Source organism: Mercenaria mercenaria, chromosome 17 (assembly GCF_021730395.1).
Source record: "Mercenaria mercenaria strain notata chromosome 17, MADL_Memer_1, whole genome shotgun sequence".
Classification (NCBI taxonomy): Eukaryota; Metazoa; Mollusca; class Bivalvia; order Venerida; family Veneridae; genus Mercenaria; species Mercenaria mercenaria.
The window spans coordinates 3,762,918-3,790,326 of record NC_069377.1 but is presented as its reverse complement, the minus strand read 5'-3'; the positions used below and the strand labels follow the sequence as shown (position 1 = coordinate 3,790,326).

Here is a 27,409-nt window from a genome sequence, read left to right as displayed (position 1 = left end):
TACACAAAACCTTAATCATTTACAAGGTCTTGAAATATGCATATGTCCACCTCATGTTGAAAACGTACATCAGGTTTCATCAGCCATCAGCCAAAACTCCAGAAAAAAATCAGACATGAAAGTCTCAAGAACAAGTTGATAAATTTCAAGTTACACTTTAAATGGATGGGAACAAAAGAAGTTGAGTACACAAGAAAGTATGGTGAACAAACTGATAGACAAATACTATAATATATGCCTCCTGGGTCTTCAGACACCTAGGGGGCATTAAAATTACCTGTAGATATCAATACCACCACCATTGACATAGGAAAACTTGAAAGTATAGGACTCAATCACAGTCTGAAATAAACATTGTCATAAAAAATAAAATCTCAGAAAGGTTTCACAATTTAACTTTAGTAAAAATTATTCATGTTTCGCATGTTTTCATGCTGTAGAACAACAAAAGCTATTACCATGGAAAAACCTGATGTCTTTTTTAACCAAAGAAGTAGTGTATACATCTTCTATGACTAAGTATCAATATTTTTAGCATGAATGAAAAGATTTTAACTGCAGTGAGCAATTAATTCAGTAAAAGTAAACATTGCAGCATCTGCAAGTTTTCAATTAATAGAAAGAGTGCCAAAGTGTCACAATATATACTTGTCACAACTACAAAAATTTGGTTTTAAAGTATTTTACTTATTGAGGAAACAGCAAATTTTTACACTTTTGACTAGTTCAAGGGCCAAAACATGTTTTGCCCTAAATCTTATAGATACACATTTGGTATAAATAAAGTTGAGATCAAAGAATATTTTGATTGCAGGGATCCTTGTCAATTTTCACATTTTGACAAGTTCATGAGCCATAACTCTGCCCGCTACTAATTTCATCTGGCTGGTTATCAAACTTGGCACAGATTTTATAGAGAAATACATTCTGTATAAATTTGATTAAGTTCATAAGATAATATAATGGAACAGACTCTGTCAATTTTTACAATTTTGAGTAATTCAAGGGCCACAAATCTAGATCTACTGGAAATATCTTGTTTGTTAGCAAACATGACTGGGATATTATTCCCATAAACAATTTAACCAAGTTTGATTAAGATTGAACAAAAACCGTCAGTTCAAAAGGAAAAAAAAATTGTGGGCATCACCGCTGCATATGTTCAGATAATACATTCCATCTAATGGGCATATAAATATGAACTACGCTATGGCTGGAATTTAATATAAAACAATAGACTATCTATATGTTGTTTTATAAAAGGATGAATATAAAGTTTACTTACCTCAGGGTTTTCTGGATCCACATACAGCTGAAATGACACAAATGTTTATCAACAGCTGGTACCTGTGCAATTTCCCTATATAATAATATTTTATTTAGTCAAAATCCAAAGGAAAGTACAGATACACAAAAGACTAGCAGTCAGGAAGATGAATGACAGCAAAGAAGGTTTAATTATGGCCTAAAACTGGGAGTCTCTATACAGGGTAAATTCAAAGTTTCCTTTTATCAAGAACAACTTTTTTTTATCAAACTACATGAAATAATTTGCAATTCATTCATTATTGAAGAAAACATCTGACATAAATGAAAACACTTTTAACAATACTGGTATGGAAAACCTTCAATTCTTAAGAAATCTGAAATTTTCAATACAGACACAGCCATAAACTACAACCAAAAAATGACCATACATTCTTAACTGACTTCTTAAGAAATCTGAAACTTTCAATAAAGACAAAGCTGTCAAACACAACCAAAAAGACCATACAGTCTGTGAAAGTAGCTGGACCCATGGTCAAATATTTTGTGCTCTTTGACAGTGCTCAATACTAAATTCATTCCAATATTACCTAATATTGTAAAAACTCTATTTTCTCAAGTTGCCAACAATCTGCGGTTTCATCACTACCCTTACAGAAGCAAGCCTCTGTGGCGTACATGCTGCGTATTTTCTGTGTATATGCCGCGAACACAGTAGTACGCCAGAGGAGTACATTTTACATACACAGCATGCCGCGTACATGCCGCGTACTATTTCGACGAGTATACAGCATGTACGCAGAAGGTCACTAGTACACTTCAAGTACGCAGCACAGACTCTGAAAATTTAAGGAGTACACTGCATGTACGCAGGAGGGACTTGTACAAGAAAATAGTACACTGCATGTACACCGCAGATACTTTGAAATTTGTGCAGTACACTTCATATACGCGGGAAAGACTTGTACAATTTCTTTTTGCATTTATACTTAGTTTTTTTTTTATAAGTTAAAGTCTGAAGTAAACTTCATATACGCGGGAGGGACTTGTTCATTTTCTTTTGGTGTTTATACTTTGAATTTTTTAGGTAAAAGTCTGAAGTACACTTCATGCAGGAAGGATTTGTACATTTTTTTTTTTTTGGAAGCAACAACTTGATTTCCGAGTAACTTTTATCTTAATAGCATAGAATAGTTCAGATTACCGGTATTCTGAACAATAAAAATTTGCCAAACTATTTGCAATGTTCATTTGTGAAGCTTACATCTTAGTGATTTCTGAGCTGCACCTTGCATGCAGTGTAAAAATATATTCTTTTTCATTTTGAATTAATCCTGGAGCTTTCTAACTTGGATAATTGAAAAGCCTTATTTGAACTTTGTTGCATTACATTTTGTAATACATGAAATAATTACCAAGATAATGCCTCAACAGCGCCCGAATGAGAAGAATTAATAGCTCTCACTGTTATTTGAATACTCTTAAGCAAAACACCATTCTATCATGTTTTATAAAGGCTTTAATGCTCATTATGTTAACTCATTAAGGCCTCACCAAATTAAAAAGTTGTTCATCGGATTTGCCGCTCGTATATTTTCAGAACGTTCTTGGCTAATTGTGCTCGCCCCATTGGAAAAAATCAATCTAAAATTTTTGGTGCGCTACTTTCTACGGACGTAAAAGTGTATAAATGCTTATATAATTCCAGTCCTAGATTGTTCTCAGATGGATTTTAATCAAAATAAATACATACTACGCACACATCGTCTATAATAAATCATAACATTTATATTTAGTTGCATTAAAGTTGTTTCCCCTTGATGCAGTTACGCCATTTTCTTCAAATACCAAATTACATGCTACAAAAATTGATTTATTTCATTGAAAAGTGAATGAAGAACAGCATACTAATTTATTTGATAACATCAATCTACATTATTTTGGTAAGGGTAAATACTTATTGATGCATGTCACTTATCTTTTTTCTGTTTTTTTCTGTCCAAATGATCAGCATTTGTATACGGAAGTTGGTGGGGCAAGGAATTTACATTATCACAGCAGTTTCGCCACAAGAGTACACAGCATGTATGCAGCAGGAGTACACAGCATGTACCCCGCAGGACTCGGGCCAGAAGTACACAGCATGTACGCCGCATGAGTACACAGCATGTACGCAGCAGGAGTACACAGCATGTACGCCGCAGGCTCATTTGCATGTGAAAAGTGTATGTGCCGCGTATATGCTGCGTACTATAACCCGCATACTAAATTCCTCCAGCGTACATCCTGTGCACTATGTAGTCCACAGCATGTACGCAGCAAGTAGTACGTGGCATAGCTCATTTGCATGTCAAAGTGTACTACAAACGTACTATCAGTGTATGTGCGGTGTATATCCTGCGTACTATTTAAAGCCTTTGATTTCAGTACACATCATGTACGAATCATATACGCTGTATGTACACAGCAAGAGTACGCAGCAGGCCTTTTTCTTCTGTAAGGGTATTTAGTGCATATTTAGTAGGGGTGCGTATCGGTCGAAATGATCAATACGATATTTGTATCGATACAAAATGATCGATATTCGATATATCATATGATATTTTCTAATGGAATAATAACAAGAGTACCAAAGTGTTCTTTAGTTCTTGAGCAGATACTTTTTTCAATATTAATAACACTGTGACCTTGACCTTTGATCTACTGGCCCCCATAACAATATAGGTCATTTTTTGACCACAGACAATCATCCTACGAAGTTTCACTATTGTGATAACAAGCATTTCTAGTTACCACCCGGAAACCATTTTGTCTACTGGACAAACAACTTGTCACAGAATTACAAATGTTCCTACTTACCCCAATCAAAAGCATGCGTAGCTGAAATATGAAAGAAAAGAAAATGAATCAGCAATCAATGAAAATCTCATATAGTATTTAAGTTATAATATTAAAGAAAGAGGGCACATTATGGCCTTATGGATAAGCACCTGACCTTGACTTTTATGTCAAAACACATTGTATCATAAAATGAAACAAGGCAGTCTGAAAGACAGCTACGGTATATCCCCTGCCACTGTTATGGATATTGAAAGGGTTGATGGTATCGGGGGAAGCATTGACGTTGTTAAGGATATTTTATAGTTCATGTATGATGGCATCAACAGATTTGAAATCCTTCAAGGGGGTTAGGAGATACAGAGCGGACACAAAATAGAAGGCTAAAACCTTTGACCTTGAGTTGTTACCATGACCCAACATGGCCGACTCATGAGTTCTGCACATCGTCTTGATGAGGTGATCATTTGACTTAAATTTCATTAAAATCCTCAGTTTGGGAGATACAGAGCGGACACAAAATGGAAGGCTCAAACCTTTGACCTCGAGTTGTGACCTTGAACTTGAGCCAACATGGCTGACTCATGTTTTGCATATCGTCTTGATGAGGTGATCATTTTGACTAAAGTTTCATGAAAATCCTTCAAGGGGTTTAGGAGATACAGCTAGAAAAGACACAAATGGAAGGCTCAAACCTTTGACCTTGAGATGTGACCTTGACCTTTAGCCGACATGGCAGACTTGTAAGGTGATCATTTAACCCGAGTTTCATGAAAATCCTTCAAGGGGTTTGGGAGATAGAGAGCGGACACAGTGTTACGGACGGAGAGACAGAAGGACAGGAGACCATTCCTATAACCCCCCACCACTCATGGCGGGGGATTAACAAAATACAGTTTAGTATGAACAACGTAAGTCCTGAATTATGATAGATATATGATCTTGGCAAGAAAGAGAGATCAAGAGGAGTCATTTGCACAAACTTGAAAGCATGCTAACAAACTTTGGCAAACAGCAGTCAAGTAGTTTATGAGAAGACAGAATTTTTAGGCTTCTTTTTTGAAGCTTTAACAGCCCACCAGAATACTGTTAGTCATGTTAGTAGGAAAGTAGATACATAAGACACATATTTCAAAAGCTTCCCTTGTTCTTTAGCATACTGGGTGTAAAGCATCCATTAACCGGACTCCTATACCAATACTAGTTACTTTTAGATGGAGGATCAGGGGCTCAAACTCACAACCCCTGGTTTCATTGTTAGACTGTGTTACCATTGGACCACTGACTGTGACCAATTAACATGATGACCTTATGATATGGCTCAGCTGAGTTTCACACCTCAAACAAGATATAACAAGAAACAATGTAATAAAACTAAAAAATATTCAAAAACAAGAGCTGTCTCCATAGGATGACACATGCCCCCGATGGCACTTTGAATCAGTGATTCATTTTGCCGTGCGTCCTGCGTCAAAGACGCGTATTTTTCATGGGGGACGCGTAAATTTAAAATGTGTGCAGCCGCAGGACGCAAACAATTACCTTATCACTGTTCAATTTGTAAAGCATAGGGCTTGAGCTAGGGAGCGACTTGAGCGAAATAGGCGCTTTGTAGCTCCCCACTTCGCTCTAATCTAACATCAAAGCAAAATTCAAGTCGCCCGATTTTTTTTATCCACACTTCACCAGTTATCTGCTATCAGCCTGTTGACACTTGACTGGAATATACAATGGCATAATTTAAGCTCCGCCTACTTCAGATTACCGAGAAGTGCGAAGGTGACACTTGTTTTGTAAACTGACTGTTGATAAACAAAGCAGTAGAGATTTATATTACTGGTACATTAGCTTACACATGCTTTTTTGACCCATGGTTCATACAGACCTTCCCAAAAATAATTCAAGTAGTTTTCAAGGAGTTTTCAAGTAGTTTTCCTCCATTTTCAAGGACTAAAATGGGTGCAATGTCACTGTTGCTGAGACATGAAATAACCAATTTAAATCCAATTTAGGACAAAATTAAACGATTTTGGCACAGTTTTCACAGTAGGTGGGGGCGGGGGCGGTATTGTCAAGTCGTTACTATTTATATCCTGTGTTGACTCTCTTACATGCTTAGGAGCGAAGGCATCAATTGTTTCAGTCAACTTCTCATGGCAGAGCTGTTTTTATGTTTTTCGCTTTTGGAATGTGATTTTAAAATTTAATGCACTTTCTCCCATAGCAGCGATGTCGATTATCTTGTCACAAAAAACACAAAGGCATTTTCGTTTTTCGCCTTTGCATTCCCATAGCCAATGTTTATAATTGTCATCAGTAAGCCACTTTTGCGAAAAGACACAATTGTACTTTTTAGAACTCATGTTTTTCTTCCTGGAAAAATGATCTCGCATCGCGGATAAATTACACAGTGTGAAAATTACTTGAAATAGCATAAAACCCGTAAAGTACTGTACTGTACCGTACTATCGCCGACTCCGTGGCAGGCCCTAATGGCGGTAACGGTTGTTTTTTTTTCGTCGTTTTTTTAGTTTATTTTGGTCCGTTTATAATGTTTGTGCGTTTTCACTTCGCACCCGACGAATTTAAGGACTATTTGCCATCTTTTGTACGTTTTTTCCTAAATTCAAGTAGTTTTCAAGTAGTTTCTGACTGTTAAAAAATTCAAGTAGTTTTCAAGGAGTAGGTGTCAAATTCAAGGACTTTTCATGGCCTGTGCGAACCATGTGACCCTAAGAAAGTATCTTACCTTGACTGGCTGAATAATTTCCTTAAATCCACTTAATTTTACTCATATTTTTCAAAACCAAGACTTTAGAAACATAATTTTATCACTGACACTTACTGAGATTAAAATAACGTAATTGAAATTTACCCAAACTTTTGACACTTGCATCAAATTTAGAAATTGGGTTAAACATGTTTGACAACTGTTTCTTTTGATGTGAGCCCACACCAGCAGATCAAAGAGACACTAGCAGATCAAAGAAGACAGTATTGGAGTGATGTCATAGTGATGTCACTGCTATTGACATGTATTTAATTCACATACTTGTTATTTAAAGTGACTGACTTTGAGTGCATTAGCGCTGGGAGCTTGATTTATTTTCTGCTGATATGGAATTAACATTTTTAATTAATTGTATTCATATTTAAAGGGTTTTCTTGGTTTTGACAATCACTGCAAGAGTGAAAAAAACTTTAATTTGCAGTTTAATCACATTAGATTCACAAGGTTTACAAAGATAAGAAAACAGAATCACTGAAATTTTCAGTGAATTTATTTACTTTAAATTAATAGACTTAAACAAAGACGGGAAATAATAAAATTAGTAACGTTATATTATTAAATATTAAGCATATTTAGTTCCTTTTTCAACTTGCATGACTCATTACTCACTGGCTGGGACTCATTGTTTCAAAATATGTGAGTCCTATGGACTCGTATCTTCAGATTTCAAAATGAATCACTTTTGAATGAATAGTTATGGCCGATGTTAGAGTTTAGGACCTTTGACCTACGAAGCTGGGTCTTGCGCGCGACACGTCGTCTTACTGTGCCACACATTCATGCGTAGTTATTTTAAAATCCATGCATGAATAACAAAGATATGGACCGGACACGCCCATCAATGCACTATCATGAAAAGTGACCTTTAACGTCTAAGTGTGACCTTGACCTTTGAGCTACGGACCTGGGTCTTGCACGCCACACGTCGTCTTACTGTGGTACACATTCATGCCAAGTTATTTGAAAATCCATCCATGGATGACAAAGATATGGACCGGACTCGCCTATCAATGCACTATCCTTTAACGTCAAAGTGTGACCTTGACCTTTGAGCTACGGACCTGGGTCTTGCGCATGACACGTCGTCTTACTGTGGTACACATTCATGCCAATTTATTTGAAAATCCATCCATGGATGACAAAGATATGGACCGGACAAGCCAATCAATGCACTATCCTTTAACGTCTAAGTGTGACCTTGACCTTTGAGCTACGGACCTGGGTCTTGCGCGCGACATGTCGTCTTACTATGGTTCACATTCATGCCAAGTGATTTGAAAATATATCCATCGATGACAAAGATATGGACCGGACACGCCCATCAATGCACTATCCTTTAACGTCTAAGTGTAACCTTGACCTTTGAGCTACCGACCTGGGTCTTGCGCGCAACACGTCGTCTTACTGTGGTACACATTCATGCCAAGTTATTTGAAAATCCATCCATGGATGACAAAGATATGGACCGGACACGAAAATTGCGGACAGACAGACCGACAGACGGTTCAAAAACTATAAAAAAATTCAGTGATTACCAGTATTTACAAAATATTAAAAGCCGGATTCTGAAGTTTGACTTAAAACAAGGCAACAATTGATAACTCTGATTTGAAGGATAGATCTATCTCAAGAACAGAAAAAGTCTAGAGTCTTTCTTAATGGCAAATTTTATTAATTTTACTATCAAATTATTCAAATATAACAAAGAACTTGCTTTTACAATATTCAGAAGCGGATGTTACAGGCAAGTGTGTAACGACGTTAAGGTATAGGTCCATGTTTCGGAGAAAAAAGTTCGAACATCATCAAATCATAGAAAGAAAGCATTGTTTTACATGAAAATTTAACAGCGTATAAAACATTTATATTATTCTACAAAACCATTGTCAATTTACTCATTTATATATTAAATTGCGGAAAGGGACTGCATGAAGGGGCCACACTTCTGGACAGTTCAGTGCTTTTAAAAACTCAACATTTTTTAAAAGCTGTTACATTTCTTTGTTTTGATGCATTTGCAACATCGTGCGAGTGTTTAAACTTTACATAACTAGGTAAAACATCATTTTTGACAATTGTTTACATTCATTTCCTTACAAATGGCATTCTTATCTAAAGGGGGACAACTCATTTAGAATATTTTAAGTATCCAACTCTGTGGGACAGAACAGTAAAACATGTATTGGACAGATAAGTTGTGTGTCAATATGCTGTTCATTTACTAAAACAAGAAACGCGTCAATGCCACGAAACCAGGTTTTCAACACTTTTCATAAGAATAAACAAGAGTGCCAGAATGTCACAATATACGCCCGTCACAGCAAATTTCTTTACTCTAGCACCTGTATTTGCAGATGTAATTTTAATTTTGTGGTTGTTTAGTAATCATTGTAATTCTTTTGTTTTTCTAAGTCCACAAAAAAACCCCTTACCAGGTAGAGATACCTTAAAATACACCTAAAATTAGAAAGTAACAACTATGTTGTACCACAGAAAAGTGGTCTTGGTTTTTCCCTACGGTCAATTATAAAAAAGTTACAATTTAAGTTATTTATAGTAACAACTAAGGGAAGTTAATCTTAAAAAAAAAAAAAAAAAAAAAAATACAAAAAAAAAAAATTGTAAGTCCACACAGAAATCCTTACCAGGTAGAGATTGGTCAAAATACACCTCAAAATTGGATGTAACATGCATGTTGTACTACAGAAAAGTGGTCTCGATTTTTCCCTACGTCTAGTAATGAAAAAGTTACAATATAAGCTATTTATAGTAACAACAAAGGGAAGTAATTCTAAAGAATGGAACTGCGCAAGACACTTCGTCTCATGATGGTGTATAATTGTGCCAAGTTACATCAAAATCCCTCTATGCATGAAGAAGATATGCTCCGGACAAACTTTTTTCATTCTTGTATCCTTTGACCTCTGTGACCTTGACCTTAGACCTAGGGACCTGGTTCTTGCGCATGACACTCCGTCTCATGATGGTGAACAATTGTGCCAACTTTCATCAAAATCCCTCCATGCATGTAGAAGATATGCTAACCCTAACCCTAACCTTACCCTATTTTTAGTAACAATGACCTTGACCTTGATCCCAGAAACCCCAAAATCAATCCCAAGCTACAACTTTATGTAAGTTTTCTATACACCAAGTTTCATCATGATAGCTCATTCCTAAGTTAAGTTATTGACCGGAAACCCTTTTTCTATTTTAAGTAACAGTGACTTTGACCTTGACCCCAGAAACCCCAAAATCAATCCCAGCCTTTGTCTTGATATAAGCTACATACATACCAAGTTTTATTCAAATATCTTTACCGAAACAAAAGTTATTGACCGGAAACCCTTTTTCTATTTTAAGTAACAGTGACCTTGACCTTGATCCCAGAAACCCCAAAATCAATCCCAGCCTTTGTCTTGATATAAGCTACATACATACCAAGTTTTATTCAAATATCTTTACCGAAACAAAAGTTATTGACCGGAAACACCAGTTTGACGCCGCCGCCGCCGCCGCCGCCACCGCCGCCGCCCGCCCGCCCGACCGACATCTACCCCAATCTAATAACTCAGGTTTTCGTTGAAAACCTGGTTAAAAATCTGTTGTTTTGAGATACTGCTAAACCTTAATATATGATCAGGGACCAAATTAGAATTGGGGAATTACATAATTCATGTACATATTTCATTGGGGTTTTTTAGCCAACGAAATTCGGCCCCAATCCCAATGAAAAACAGTACCTTTTTCCAAAATTTTAAAACTGAAATTCCTGAAGATAATTTTTTTTTTTTTTTTACCTTTTCAACCAAGACCTCAAAACAGAAAAAAAAAAATCAACAACAAATACTTACATATTTTCTGTCAAATGCATCGAAACAGCCTTTCACCCACTTAATTACTTGACTGGCTCCAGAACAGGACACATCATCTTTCAGTATCTTCAAACTGAGTCCTTTACAATAAAATTTACAATAAAGTTAATGTGGTGCAAATTTATAACGTAGAACAGCAAGTAAAGCTAACTAAAATGGTTTAAAAGCTTGAAAACAGCCACTTGTTTTAAACAACAGTCAAATGTGAAGTACTTGATATATATACTGTAAAATCATTTAATTTCGTGGGCATGAAATTTCGTGGTTTTGGTCAAAACAGCAATTTCGTGGGGATATGAATTCATGGATTTCAACTTTTGAACATAAAATGATTGGCAATTTTTCATTTTCGTTGGGATTAAATTTCGTGGACTGACTCAACCACGAAATCCACAAAAATTAGTCCCCCACTAGTATTAATGATTTCACAGTAAGATGTAACTGCTATTCTGTCACAGTCTGAAACAACCTTGAAAAATCTCATTATTTAATTCCATCTTTTGTGGGGCATTGTTTTCTCTGAGTTAAAAAAAAATAAATTACAGTATACCTTCTAAGCTACGATCTCCAAATGCATGCTCTGGGAATATAGCTCTCAAATAAGCAATATTTGATACTGCAACAGCCAGCAACTTCTTCACAAACAATGCTGATTGGACTTCCGTTATCTGCTCATTGGGAAATATGGCACCCCACTGAAACATCAAAGCAAGATTGTTACAGTAGTGAAGCAATTCTTTCAAATTATTAAAAAGATTTAGTGTTAAAATGGTTTTAAAAAATCCAACCAGTTTAGTAATTCTCCTTTTTCTATTCTTACATGAAATATTTAGTTTATTTTCATTTTCATGTCGACATTATATAATTTGGAACCATACCCTTACAGAAGCAAGCCTCTGTGGCCTACATGCTGCGTATTTGCTGTGTATATGCCGCGAACACAGTAGTACGCCAGAGGAATACATTTTACATACACCGCATGCCGCGTACTATTTCGACGAGTACACAGCATGTACGCAGGAGGTCACTAGTACACTTCAAGTACGCAGCACAGACTCTGAAAATTTAAGGAGTACACTGCATGTACGCAGGAGGGACTTGTACAAGATAATAGTACACTGCATGTACACCGCAGATACTTTGAAATTTGTGCAGTACACTTCATATACGCGGGAAAGACTTGTACAATTTCTTCTGGCATTTATACTTAGTTGTTTTTTTTTATAAGTTAAAGTCTGAAGTAAACTTCATATATGCGGGAGGGACTTGTTCAATTTCTTTTGGTGTTTATACTTTGAATTTTTTTAGGTAAAAGTCTGAAGTACACTTCATGCAGGAAGGATTTGTACATTTTTTTTTTTTTTGGAAGCAAGAACTTGATTTCCGAGTAACTTTTATCTTAATAGCATAGAATAGTTCAGATTACCGGTATTCTGAACAATGAAAATTTGCCAAACTATTTGCAATGTTCATTTGTGAAGCTTACAGTGATTCTTAGTGGTTTCTGAGCTGCACCTTGCATGCAGTGTAAAAATATATTCTTTTTCATTTTGATTTAATCCTGGAGCTTTCTAACTTGGATAATTGAAAAGCCTTATTTGAACTTCGTTGCATTACATTTTGTATAATTACCAAGATAATGTCTCAACAGCGCCCGAATGAGAAGAATTAATAGCTCTCACTGTTATTTGAATACTCTTAAGCAAAACACCATTCTATCACGTTTTATAAAGGTTTTAATGCTCATTATGTTAACTCATTAAGGCCTCACCAAATTAAAAAGTTGTTCATCGGATTTGCCGCTGGTATATTTTCAGGACGTTTTTGGCTAATTGCGCTCGCCCCATTGGAAAAAATCAATCCAAATTTTTTTGGTGCGCTACTTTTTACGGACGTAAAAGTGTATAAATGCTTATATAATTCCAGTCCTAGATTGTTCTCAGATGGATTTTACTCAAAATAAATACATACTACGCACACATCGTCTATAATAAATCATAACACTTATATTTAGTTGCATTAAAGTTGTTTCCCCTTGATGCAGTTACGCCATTTTCTTCAAATGTTTACCAAATTACATGCTACAAAAATTGATTTATTTCATTGAAAAGTGGACGAAGAAAAGCATACTAATTTATTTGATAACATCAATCTACATTATTTTGGTAAGGGTAAATACTTATTGATGCATGTCACTTATCTTTTTTCTGTTTTTTTTCTGTCCAAATGATCAGCATTTGCATACGAAAGTTGGTGGGGTAAGGAATTTACATTATCACAGCAGTTTCGCCACAAGAGTACACAGCATGTATGCAGCAGGAGTACACAGCATGTACGCCGCAGGACTCGGGCCAGGAGTACACAGCATGTACGCCGCAGGAGTACACAGCATGTACGCCGCAGGGGTAGTACACCGCAGGCTCATTTGCATGTGAAAAGTGTATGTGCCGCGTTCATGCTGCGTACTATTTCCCGCATACTAAATTCCTCCAGCGTACATCCTGTGTACTATGTAGTCCACAGCATGTACGCAGCAAGTAGTACACGGCAGAGCTCATTTGCATGTCAAAAGTGTACTACAAACGTACTATCGGTGTATGTGCGGTGTATATCCTGCGTACTATTTAAAGCCCTTGATTTCAGTACACATCATGTACGCATCATATACGCTGTATGTACACAGCAAGAGTACGCAGCAGGCCTTTTTCTTCTGTAAGGGTACAGGTGCCGAATAGCTTACTATACCTTATTTGATTTTTTTTATGTACAATATAAAAGACTTTTCAGAATTGAAATGAAATGACTAAAAGAATGGCATTACACACATTCCCTATTGATTTAAGCATGCAGAATAATTCATTATATGTTTACACGCTCCTTTTAAATTATTTACATCTTAAAATGTTCTTTGCAGTGTTTTAACATTTTCAAGCACTGTCACATGGATGTCATGTAAACCAGGGGTGAGGAATTCCTATGTCCGACTTAGGACTTTTTGACGGCGGACAAGTGAGTTTTCACATTCCGTTTGTCCGCAGACAAGCACAAATCTTCTGGTTTGAAATGAAAAAGGAAAGAATAATTTAGAAATGCTGAACAGTATACTTCAAGTTTATGGAGTTTATAGAAGAATTTCACGTACGAAACGGATGTTTCACCAGCCGAGTGGCCTCTCAATTTCTCGAGTTTTGGGAAAACCAAACTGCGTCTAAATTAAGCATCTCTTTCTCTGCATTCTGATTGGTTCCCTGTCACGATCTCGCGTGATTTTTGCACACGATAACTCGGCGAATAGAAACCGGAAACGTAAACAAATATCACAATGTTTTGGACAAATTCGTTGTTACAACTTCATCTGCCAACAAAAATGGAAGTCAACAGTCAAAGCACAAAGCGGTCAGGAAGTATGATGTTTTCTGACAGTCAGAAAGTTTCATGCTTTCTCACGTGGCTTCGCATGGCATGATGGGCAGTCTTTTAGGTCTTGCGGACGAACACAAACTAAAGTGTCAAAAGCTTTTTTTTTTGAAACAGCTAATACACTTTATTATGTTTGCTTTTGTAACTACTTGTAGATTATTGTCCAAAATAAAGAATTATTTGCATGCTTAAATGTTGAAAATCCGGGCAAGTAAGTTTTGACTGCGGACAAGTAGATTTTTAAGTGGCACTTGTCCATGACAAGTGAAAAATATTGTGATTACCACACCCCTGTAGACTTACTGTTTTGGTGCCATGCATGCACCAAGAAAAAGTGCTTACTTATTTCATCCACTTCCTTTTGGAAGACATAATTATAAGATTCAGAATCAAAATAATACGTAACAGAATCATGTTTTTATAACACTCTGAATTCAAAAATCTGAACTTCAGTGAGCAAGATCAGACAGTGTGAATAGCTCTACTTACCGTTCCAGTTTTCTCTGCTGGTTTCTGTAAAACTGTTGTTGCCATCTAAAATCATAAATAATATATTAAAGGCTAGTCATACCAAATTGATATATAAATAGCGTCAACATCCTTTTCCAAAGCCTACCTACCACACAGGAAAAAATATCAGAATGCTGATAGCAAAAGTTCTGCAAAGAATGGCAGTATACACGCTAATTTTCCTATATTAATTTTTAATTTTAAAAGTTGTTTATTTCTACCATGTCTGTTTCGCATTTGGTAAGACCTAATATGCAATAGAACTGCAGTGCCTTTGACTGAAAGTTAAAATCACAGTAATAGATATGCTGTTTTCTCATATTCTCAGGGGCCTACTAAGCTAAGGATTTGTTTTATTCCCAGTGACAGTTTAACCATTTCACAATACATGTATTTGGGTGTAATTTGGTAGAAAATTCACTTGTCTTTCAGATGGAGCCTTGAGATGTTACAGAAATTACCCCATTTATTAATTATTTTGTTAAAGTACTTGATATCACCCACAACTACAGAAATGGACCAAGAGTTTCTCGTATTCCTGTGGCTTCATCACAAACAACTTGTAGAATGTAAAACATTAAAATTACAATGGTGCAGTGATTCATTTTGCCGTACGTCCTGCGTCAAAGACGCGTATTTTTCATGGGGGACGCGTAAATTTAAAATGTGTGCAGCCGCAGGACGCAAACAAAATTTACCTTAGCACCGTTCGATTTGTAAAGCATAGGGCTTGAGCTTGGGAGAGACTTGAGCGAAATAGTCGCTTTGTAGCTCCCCACTTCGCTCTAATCTAACATCAAAGCAAAATTCAAGTCGCCCGATTTTTTTTATCCACACTCCACCAGTTATCCGCTATCAGCCTGTTGACACTTGACTGGAATACACGATGGCATAATTTAAGCTCCGCCTACTCCAGATTACCGAGAAGTGCGAAGGTGACACTTGTTTTGTAAACTGACTGTTGATAAACAAAGCAGCAGAGATTTATATTACCGGTACATTAGCTTACACATGCTTTTTTGACCTTTAGAAAGTATCTTACCTTGACTGGCTCGAATAATTTCCTTAAATCCACTTATTTTTACTCATATTTTTCAAAACCAAGACTTTAGAAACATAATTTTAATCACTGACACTTTCTGAGATTAAAATAACAACTGAAATTTACCCAAATTTTTGACACTTGCATCAAATTTAGAACTTGGGTTAACATGTTTGACAACTGTTTCTTTTGATGTGAGCCGACACCAGCAGATCAAAGAAGACAGTATTCGAGTGATGTCATAGTGATGTCACTGCTATTGACATGTATTTAATTCACATACTTGTTATTTAAAGTGACTGACTTTGAGTGCATTAGCACTGGGAGCTTGATTTATTTTCTGCTGATATGGAATTAACATTTTTAATTAATTGTATTCATCTTTAAAGGGTTTTCTTGGTTTGGGCAAACCTTTAATTTGCAGTTTAATCGCATTAGATTCACAAGGTTTACAAAGATAAGAAAACAGAATCACTGACATTTTCAGTGAATTTATTTACTTTAAATTAATAGACTTAAACAAAGACAGGAAATGATAAAAATAAGTTACGTTATATTATTTTACAATGTATATTAAGCATATTTAGTTCCTTTTTCAACTTGCAAGACTCATTACTCACTGGCTGGGACTCATTGTTTCAAAATATGTGAGTCCCATGGACTCCTATCTTCAGATTTCAAAATGAATCACTGTGGTGTAATAAAAAGATATTATTATATTCTGTAGTAAATGCTTCAAGAAATATGGCAATTTGTACTATTTGGAAAATTCAGTAAAATGCCAATATTTTCATCAATTTGCATTCAAATCACTTGAAATTTTCTGAACATTATATCATGTGACAACTTTAAGGCAAAAAAACAAGAATATGAGAAACCCTGAGAATACGAGAAAAAGGGATATATCACATGCCAGAATATGCTTAGTAGAACTTTTACCCTTTGTTTTGATGAAGTCTAAAGCTAAGATATAAACAACAGCTCCCTTGATGCATTCAGTAATTAACTACACAAGGACGGAAATTATTTTGTCACTGTGCATTGGACCTTTGACGTTATGCTACTAATTATGGGTCATTTACCAGTCATAAGTTATTCTGCAAAAAAGTTCTACTGTTCTGGGTCAATTTGACCCTGACCTTTGACCTCAAAATCATTAGGGGTCATCTGCTGGTCATGATCAACCTCCTTGTTAAGTTTGGTGATCCTAGGCCCAAGCGTTCTGAGTTATCGGCTAAACTTTAGAATCTGTCCGTAGCTATTCTCGTTATTTGGGCATTCTTTTATTTATCGATATGGTAGATTTTCCTCGCCAGGTTTAGAAAATGCGGGGGGGGTGGGGGGCAGCAGCCCCCCAATTATGAAATATACAAACTAAAAAAGCCTTAGCGATACCTTTATTTAAACCATACAGGTACTGGATATTGCAAATTATGCAGATTTTACCTACGGACAGATTCTAAAAGTGCTCCGAGTTATCATCCAGAAATGGTTGAATTGTTCTGGGTCATTGTGACCTTGACCTTTAACCTACTGACCTCAAAATCAATAGAGGTCATCTGCTGGTCATGATTAACCTCCATATTAAGTTTCGTGATCCTAGGCCCAAGCGTTCTCAAGTTACCGTCCGGAATTCCAGGTCACTGTGACCTTGGGCTTGGCCTTTGACCTACTGACCTAAAAAATTAGAGGTCATCTGCTGGTTATGACCAACCTCCCTATCAACTTTCATGATCCTAGGCCCAAGTGTTCTTGAGTTATCGGAGCACTTTTAGAATCTGTCCGTAGGTAAAATCTGCATAATTTGCAATATCCAGTACCTGTATGGTTTAAATAAAGGTAAGGCTTTTTTAGTTTGTATATTTCATAAATGGGGGGCTGCTGCCCCCCACACCCCCCGCATTTTCTAAACCTGGCGAGGAAAATATATCCATGCTACCATGACAAAAAGTATAAAGAAATACAGTCAGGCACCCACAGGAAAAAAACCATAAGCGGAACACCTGTGAATTTCCAGTACAACAATAAGTACAATACAGTCTCAAGACAATCTTCTGAGAATACTTCAGTGAAGCAAGTATTCACCCCAAATGGCAGTGTTTTAACCCCGTCTGGCAAGAAAACCATTAGTGGAAGACCGATCAACTTTCAGTTTAATCATAAGCATGCTGAAAGTCATGCTAGTAACTCCTCTTATCAGGACAATAGGTCAAAACAACACCTTGAGCATACGTGTGAAGAAAAGGAAACACTCCCCAAACCAGAACATGTTAGTGTATATACTCAAACATGTGACTCTGTATCACAATTACTAGCACTTGACCAATTAAGGACTGAGAATAACACCCTGAAAGAATATAATGATCGGTTGCAGACGAAAAATAACAACCAGGCAAAAGAGATAGCAACACTAAGCTCAAAGGCTCAAAGCCTAAAGGCTTCTATGTCAAAAGCCATGTCTGAGAAGAAAGAAGATATTGATTCCATGCTTCAAAACCTGAAACAAATGAAAGAAGAAATACCAAAATTAAATGGTAAAGTCCTTGTTCTAGAAGAGGAAAATGCTAAATTGATTAATGCAAATAAATCCCTGAAAGCTGAAAACAAAAGGCTAAAATCCTCTCAACAACAAAAATCAACAGAGGATGGGCAAAGCACAGAAATGTACTCTAGTGAACTGGACCTAGCTGAAGAATTGAACAGAATAAAAGACACAATCACACAATTAAATAATGCATCAAATACATATGCATTAAAAGTAGATCTTAACCTGCTGAAAACGGAAATATGTGAAACAGTTAGAAAGGAAGTAAGCAACCTCAAGGTGCAGATGTTAAAGCCAATACCAGATACAGAAAACCTGCGCACGGAAACTCCAAACTCTGGTACAGGACAAACCACAGGCACAAGCTATAGTGATTCTCGTCAGGACCAAAATCAAGCTAAGGGGAAGGAAGATAAATCATTACCAGAGGCCAAAATTGCAACAAATCTGTCCTCTAGGAATTCAGTGCAGAAGAAACTTCTCATTCTTGGAGACTCAGTCACTAAGTGCCTCAGTGTTGATAGAATGAACACATCTGATACTAAAACAATAATAGTTAGCCACAAGGGATCAACTATTAAAGACTTAAATGAAAGCATTAAGCAAGTGGCTGCCAGGAAGCAGCAACAATTGACACAATTTGACACTGTAATATCACATGTAGGAATCAACGATATATCTGAAGGATGTTCATCGCAGGAGATTATCTCCCATTATGAAGACCTGCTTGAAACAATGAGGCAAACATACACAGACACAAAACTTATCGTTTCTTCTATATTGCCAATGAAACGCCTTAAAATCACTAAACCTACAATTGCAAAAGTCAACCAAGAACTCAAGAGAGTTTGCCAGGCCAAGGGATACACATTCTTGGATAACACTACAACATTTGATGACAAAATTGACTTATACTATGATGAAGTCCATCTGAACAAAAAAGGTTCAGAAAAACTCTGTCAAAACTTCCTGACAGAAGTAAATGGTAGTCTCATCTCTCCACTGACAGAAGACTCAACATCAAAAAACAAAGACAAAATCCCTGCCGGGTTCCCTTTTCGTCATGGCCCTTGGAGGCAACAACTCTACCAACCTTGGATGCAAATGAAAATGGGACGATCACAGATTCCCTACCTTCCACACCCACCACCACCATTCCGACCACCACCACAGTTCTGGAAGAAAGGCCAGTGGTAATCTCCACTGACCCTGCCACTGATGATGACATTGAAAATGGTGAAGCAAACAACTATTTCTTCTCAAATAGTGGTTTAAACATAATGCACCTAAATATCCACTATCTAGTTCCTAAATTTCATGAAATTAAAAACATTTTGCATGTGCACAGTGAAATAGACATAGTTGGCTTCTGTGAGACCTTCTTAAATGACACATTCAGTGACAGTGAATTACAGCTTCATGATTTTCAACTTTTCAGAAAAGACCGCAGATCAAATGGAGGAGGTATCATTATTTATGTTAAATCAAATATTCCTTGCTTACGAAGAAATGACCTTGAAAACAATGAAATAGAATCAATTTGGCTAGAAATCAAACATTCAGTTCAGAAATCATTTTTATTAGGATATGTATATAGACCTCCTTCCTCACCAGCAAAGTGGAATGAATCAATGGAATATACTTTAGAGACTCTATACTGTGAAAACAAAGAAATAATTCTGCTCGGTGACTTTAATTACAACTATAATAATGATACTTGTGAAACATCTAATAATGCATGGAACAATATTGTGAATGCATTTCAATTAAATCAACTTGTTAATACACCTACCAGAGTAACCTCCAATACAGCAACCACAATAGACCACATCTACACAAACTCACCACACAATATTACAGAAGTAAACATACCAGTGCTCTCAATAAGTGATCATTTCCCTGTCTGCTTTACCAGAAAACTATCACCAACTGCAACAAAAGGGCCATTACACAAAGTAATTACATATAGAAGTGTCAAAAACTTCCAAGAAAAAGATTTTTTGGACAGTCTGGAAAACCAACCTTGGTCGGTCTTAGATATTTACGACAGCCCTGATGATGCTCTTGATTACTTTGTCACACTTTTTACAGAAGTACTAAATTCAAGTGCACCACTCAAACAAAAACGTGTTAAAAATATTAATCTGCCAGACTGGTTTAATTCTGATATCACTGATGCAATTAAGAATAGAGATTATGCAAAGATACATGGAAATGATGCACAGTTTAAATTCTGGCGCAACAAAACAAAAATATTAACTGACCAAGCAAAAAAGTCATTTTACAACAAAACAGTTAATGATAATAAGGCAAATCCTAGAAACTATGGGACAATCTTAAGGATCTGTCCGGTCAATCAGTGAAACATCAAACAAATTTCATAAATGATGATGATGGAAACCCAGTCCAAAATCCTGAAGAAACAGCCAATATATTCAACAACTACTTTGTAAACATATTCAAAAGTGCACCTGAAGTATCAGAACACATATCAGACCAGCACAGAACAAAACTACAGTCTTTTGTCCAATCACACATTACACAATCACAAAAATTCTCTATTCCACCTATTTCAGAAGAATTTGTACTTAAACAACTAAAATCACTAGATACAAGTAAATCAACAGGTCTGGATGGTCTTGGGCCAAAATTTCTAAAAATTAGTGCTAATGTAATTACCAAACCACTAACAAAAATATTCAATATCAGCCTTGAAAGTTCAGTATTTCCAGCCCTATTTAAGACAGCAAAAGTGACACCAATTTTCAAGAAAGGCTCAAAAACAGATAGAAACAACTACAGACCAATATCTATTCTTCCTGCACTGTCAAAAATATTAGAGAGCCATGTTTCACTTTCTATTAGATCATACATTGAAGAAAATAATTTAATTCACACAAATCAGTCAGGATTTCGCAATAATCACTCGTGTGAAACAGCACTAATATCTATTACAGAAAAATGGATCAAGGCAATAGACACAGGACAAGCTGTTGGCACAATTTTCCTTGATCTAAGCAAAGCATTTGACCTTGTCAATCACTCATTGCTGCTCGATAAATTGTCAGCATATCAATTCGACTGCAATTCGATCAAGTGGCTTCAGTCATATCTCAGAGACCGCCAACAAAAAGTATGTGTGTCTGGAAAGTACTCTGATTCAATGGAGATAACCTCAGGAGTTCCACAAGGCTCAGTTTTAGGTCCCCTCTTGTTCATTATGTATATTAATGACCTTCCTTTATATATACAACACTCAGAAACAGATATGTTTGCTGATGACACAACCATCAGCACAACAGACTCTGATGTAAAAGTAATATACAAAAACCTTCAGTCTGACTTAGACATAATTCACAGTTGGTGCTCACAAAATGCCATGCTTCTCAACATTCAAAAAACAAAATTGATGTTCATAACTGCAAATAATTACAAACAAAATACAATTCAACAATCATCCCAAAAGCTTAAATTAAATAATGAAGTTATTGCTTACTCCAAATGTGAAAAACTGCTGGGTGTTAATGTAGACAGTAACCTAAACTGGAAAGCACATGTTCATAGCACACTTAAGAAATGTAATTCAAAACTCTACCTCCTCATGCGTATAAAACATTATCTCAGTATCAGTGTTCGCAAAATGTTCTACAATGCATATATATTGCCGCATATAGACTACTGCTGTACAATTTGGGGAAATTGCAGTCTTGAGCTTCAAAATCTGTTCATCAAGTTTCAAAAGCGAGCAGCCAGAATAATTCTAGACAAAGATTTTGACACACCATCCAAATTGCTGTTCAAAGAACTTAAGTGGATGACATTCCCAGAAAGACTGGAATTTAAAAAAGCCATAATTGTCTATAAATCTCAACATGAACAGTCACCAAGCTACATCCAACATCTTTTCACAAAATCCAGCTGCTCTCATGCATTCACTCTCAGATCACACTCAGATGACCTTTTACACATTCCAAAGCCAAATAAAGAATTCTTTAGAAAATCGCTGTCATACTCTGGACCACATATATGGAACTCCATTCCACTACAAATACGCCAGTCCTCTTCCATACAGTCATTTAAACATGCTTACTTACAGTGGAGGTTCTCTGGTGAACACTGATAGCTGTTATCATTCATGTACATAATATTATACTTCTTGTCATGTTTAATTTATGTCTTTGTTTTAATGCTGAACTTAAAATGTTAATTAGTTTTATGCCATTACTATCATGTTGTAAATACCATGTACATATTTCAAGAGGCTCACAGGGAAGACTGGGCTTGCCCAACTGTGTCGCCTCTATAAATAAAGTCGTTATCGATAAATAAAAGAATGCCCAAATAACGAGAATAGCTACGGACAGATTCTAAAGTCTAGCCGAAATATGTCGAAACAGGATTGTGAAAATGGCTACACAATGCTGACTGACTACAAAGCTCGCAAAAGCATCTTAGCCGCCCCTATATCTTAAGAATGTCGTCAAAAGTACCTTTCAGCTGTTTTGACAGATGTTGTTGTTGCAGACGACAATGTCTCGTGCAAAACAAATCCCATAATTCAACATCCGGTCATGTTTACTGTTCAACATTTTAGTAATATGCGTACCCTACGCGGACCATTTTCGTGGGTGAGGGTTGCATCTGACTTTTATGAAAACAATTCTGACACTCTTTGTTCATAATTAAGAAAGTACGCCAGTTTCATCCATATTGAAATATACAATGTAACTATTTAACTAGGCATAGGAAAATGATAAAGAAACAAGAGGGCCATGATGGTCCTATATGATCTGGCCTACTGACCTAGTTTTTGACCCCACATGACCCAGTTTCAAACTTGACCTAGAGGTCATCAAGACAAACATTCTGACCAAGTTCTGATCAAGTTCCATGATGAAGATAGGATCATAAATCTTGACTCAAGAGTGTTAACAAGTGTTTCATGTGACTTGAGCATGTGACCTAGTTTTTCATTCCACATGACCCGAATTTGATCTAGGGATCATCAAGATAAACATTTTGACCAAGTTTCATGAAGATAGGGTCATAAATGTGGCCTTTATAATGTTAACAAGCTTTTCCTTTGATTTGAGCGGCCCGGGTGACCTAGTGTTCGACCCAACATGACCTAGTTTCAGTCTTGGCCTAGGAATCATCAAAATAAACATTCTGACCAAGTTTCGTGAAGATACTATCATAAATGTGGCCTCAAGAGTGTTAACAAGCTTTTTCTTTGAACTGGCCTAGTGGCCTAGTTTTTGACCCATATAACCCAGTTTTAAACTTGTTCTAGAGATCATTAAGATAAACATTCTGACCAAGTGTCATGAAGATACTATTATAAATGTGACCTCAAGCATGTTAAACAAGCTTTTCCTTCGATTTGATCAGGTGACCTAGTTTTTTACCCCAAATGATCAAGATATGAACTTGACATAAAGGTCATCACGATAAATATTCTGACCAAGTTTCATGAAGATAGGGTCATAAATCTGGCCTCTAGAATGTTAACAAACGTTTCCTTCGATTTGATCAGGTGACAAAGTTTTTTACCCCAAATGATCAAAATATGAACTTGACATAAAGGTCATCATGATAAACATTCTGGCCAAGTCTCGTGAAGATAGGGTCATAAATGTGACCTCTAGAGCGTTAACAAGCTTTTCCTTTAATTTGATTGAATGACTTAATTTTTGACCCCACATGACCCAGATTCATAACTGACCTAGAGGTCATCAAGCCAAACATTCTGACCAATTTTTAGGAGTTTCAAATTTAAAATGTGGTTTCTAGAGAGTTAACAAGATTTTCCTTTGATCTGGCATAGTGACATAGTTTTTAACACCACATGACTCAAAATTGACCTAGAGATCATCAAGATAAGCATTCTGACTCCCCAAGTTTCATTAATATAGGGTCATAAATATGGCCTCTAGAGTGTTAACAAGCTTTTCCTTTGATTTGACCGGGTGACCTAGCTTTTGATCCCACATGACCGAATTCGAACTTGACCTACAGGTCATCAAGACAAACATTCTGACCAATTCTCATAAGTTTAAAACTTAAACTGTGGACTCTAGAGTGTTAAAATGTGGACTCTTGATTGTTAACAAGATTTTCCTTTGATCTGACCTAGTGACCTAGTTTTTGACCCCACATAACCCAGTTTCGAACTTGAAGTAGACATCACAAAGACAAACATTCTGATAAAGTTTCATAAAGATTGGGTTACAAATGTGGCCTCTAGAGTGTTAACAATGCAAATGCTGACGGACAACGCACACCGCACGATGCTCACAGCACGACGACAAACGCCGAACAATGACAGGTCACAATAGCTCACCTTGAGCACTTCGAGCTCTGGTGAGCTAAAAAGGAAAGATAAGAAATTCCCTGACATCTTTCAGTTGAAAATAGAACAGCTTGGGGTTCTAAAATTACTGAGTAAAATTGACCCAAAGAAAGCCATTGGACCAGGTGGTATACCAAATATTGTGCTAAAAAAGCTGTGCAAAAGAGCTAGCACCAGCTCTTAGTGGAATTTTTCAATTATCAATGGATACAGGAATATTACCACAGAATTGGTGAAATGCAAATATATCGGCAGTCTTTTAAAAAGGTGATCGTCATCAAACAGAAAACTACCGCCCGGTTAGCTCAACATCAGTGTCGTGCAAATTACCCGAACACATAATTTGTAAATTCATCCTGAGTCATCTGGAAAAGAATAACATTTTGACAAATCTAAATCATGGATTTCGCTCTGGGTTTCTACAGAAACACAACTCCTAGTAACTATGCAGGACCAAATGAAAAGTTTCGATCGTAACATACAAATGGACATAGCCATATTGGATTTCTCGAAGGCGTTCGGCATATAGTCCCGCATAACACGGTATTTGGGAATACCGAAAACTACTCCATTACCGAAAACTACCGAAAACCAGTTTTGATTACCGAAAACTACTTATATTTCTAAAAGTATTATTTATTATGATATTAAATTTAATACATACTATTATTATATAATAATATATATTAACAGACGAAATTTTGAAGAAATTCGTCCATGTTTAAGTGTTTTATCCGACATTATTGATTACGCTTTGAAAATGAAACATTGAGTTACTTCCCTTTCATATATATACTGTACAAAATCAGTTACACTGATTTGTTTTAGAGTTTCCGTAATATGAATATAAAATTATTAAGTTGATTTTTGAGAAAAATTAATTGTTGTCTTAATAGAAAGTTTGCACTTTTAGTCGAAAGAAAATATCAACGAGTCATTAAAACGGTGAGTTTATTTGTAGAGTGTTTGAAGAAAGAAGTTCAAAGGTAAGTATAAATGTTTTTCATACCTGGTTAAAAATTATTTTTTTGACATATTAACTAATTACTTAATGAGTGTTAATTTTAAATTTAGAGTCTTTTCAGGTTTGCACGTGCATCTTTAATCCATCTGTATGCTGCTAAATACATTCCCGCTCAAGTTCTTTAAGGTGATAACAATGTGTCTTTAATCTGAGCTTTCAAACGACACATTAAAGGTAATTATTAAAAACAATATATCTTGAAATTGATTCTTATTGAACCCGCTTCTCTTTAATCTACTTAACATCAGAAGAAACTACATAAAAAAAGTTTTGTCACTCATTTTAATTCTTCATAGCTTGTTGTCTTCTTTGTTTTTAACGTATATTTAAGCTTACGAAAAAGTAGCCTCAGTACCATTGTCTTTGGTTTCATTATGGAATATCCATGCTCTGTGCTCTTGAGTGCCATGAAGGCATACATTGGGTACATAGTGATTGTGCAAATTTAAGTTCTAAGGACTTGAAAACTTGGTCTGCTGCTCACTTAAACTTTCTGTGCAAATGTTGTGTTTTCTCTGGATTTAACTACGATGCAAGTGCAGCTTTGTCAAGGTAAATATAACTTCTTTTATATTCAGCCGTTATGATTTTAGAATCAACCGTGGATAAACGTATTGATTTTTGAATAATAATGAAGTATTTTCAAAATTAGTATGCATTAAAACAGATACGTATTTCACTGACCAGTTATAAAAACTTTCAACAATCTTCAAGAAATCGTTTTGACTGATGTCTTTTTTTAAAATAAAAATGTCTTTTCCAATAACCAGCAGGATAGTTATAAACATTTATCAAGCAATAATTACTTGAATATGCAGGAAATTTGCAACGCTCATAACACGTGCAAACAGTCTATTTTCCGTCCAGTACGGACATAATATATGCCATGACCCGTCAAACATGTTATTTGTTATTTAAATCTAATTAATTTATGTACTTTATCTGAAAATGGAGATCATGTTATTCATGTTAATGTTCATATAAAGTCTTTTGAGTACGATTTCGTTTATATAGCTTACCGTCACAGACTGTTATATGGTACTGACCTGTTATATGCTTCAAATTTCACGCGTGTCAGCAGAAATTTCTTCAATTTGTAGCAAATATAAATCATTTTAGGCTTTACGTTTCCTAAAAGCATCAAGTATGCGAGGATAAAATTTAAAAGATAAATGCAAATATGAAAATATATTTACCTTGAATATCTAAGCTTTCAGAAAATATGTTTTTTTTGTATGTTTGTATGATGAATGGTCTGTGAGTTTTAATTGTTACAAATTCAGTCACATGAGATATTTCTGGATTCAATGAAGTTGCTTATCTCATGTTTTTTAAGTCTCTGGTAATTCTCAATGACAAAATCTAATTACTTCCACAAGCACGTGCAGAGAAGTCAAGTCACATGATTGGTCATATATATTTTCCGTCACGTACGGACTGGTAATATATGCACATATGTGCCGTACGAAAAGGTATAATTGTATAATAATATAATACATTGCAATATAGTATTTGGCTATAATTTATAGCCTTAAAAGTTTACAAATTCTTTTCATGTCTGCTTCCCGTCCGTCATTTAGCAGTTATTTCAGTTATATGTATCATTTTATTTTAAAAACATAGTTACCATATTTCGGTCGGTGGCATTATAAAAAGATCCTTAAATTATAGTTATTTTTATTTTAAAAAATAAGACGATTTATGTGTATTGTATGAATAGACGGTCCAACAATGTGATCTATTAAA

General features: G+C 35.8%; 1 protein-coding gene across 1 annotated transcript in view; it reads right to left on the bottom strand.

Moving 5' to 3' along the window:
- The window catches only part of LOC123537215 (HORMA domain-containing protein 1-like), a 41,112-nt gene extending 18,264 nt beyond the window's left edge, over positions 1 to 22,848 (bottom strand). The window contains exons 1-7 of the mRNA XM_045320853.2: positions 22,778 to 22,848; positions 14,680 to 14,724; positions 11,321 to 11,465; positions 10,750 to 10,850; positions 4,126 to 4,146; positions 1,286 to 1,312; positions 278 to 342 (exon numbers count right to left, since the gene is read on the bottom strand). Coding sequence (XP_045176788.2) covers positions 278 to 342; positions 1,286 to 1,312; positions 4,126 to 4,146; positions 10,750 to 10,850; positions 11,321 to 11,465; positions 14,680 to 14,724 — 404 coding nt within the window. The 5' untranslated portion in view covers positions 22,778 to 22,848. The remainder of the gene's footprint in view (positions 1 to 277; positions 343 to 1,285; positions 1,313 to 4,125; positions 4,147 to 10,749; positions 10,851 to 11,320; positions 11,466 to 14,679; positions 14,725 to 22,777) is intronic.
- Positions 22,849 to 27,409: the final 4,561 nt, after the last annotated feature.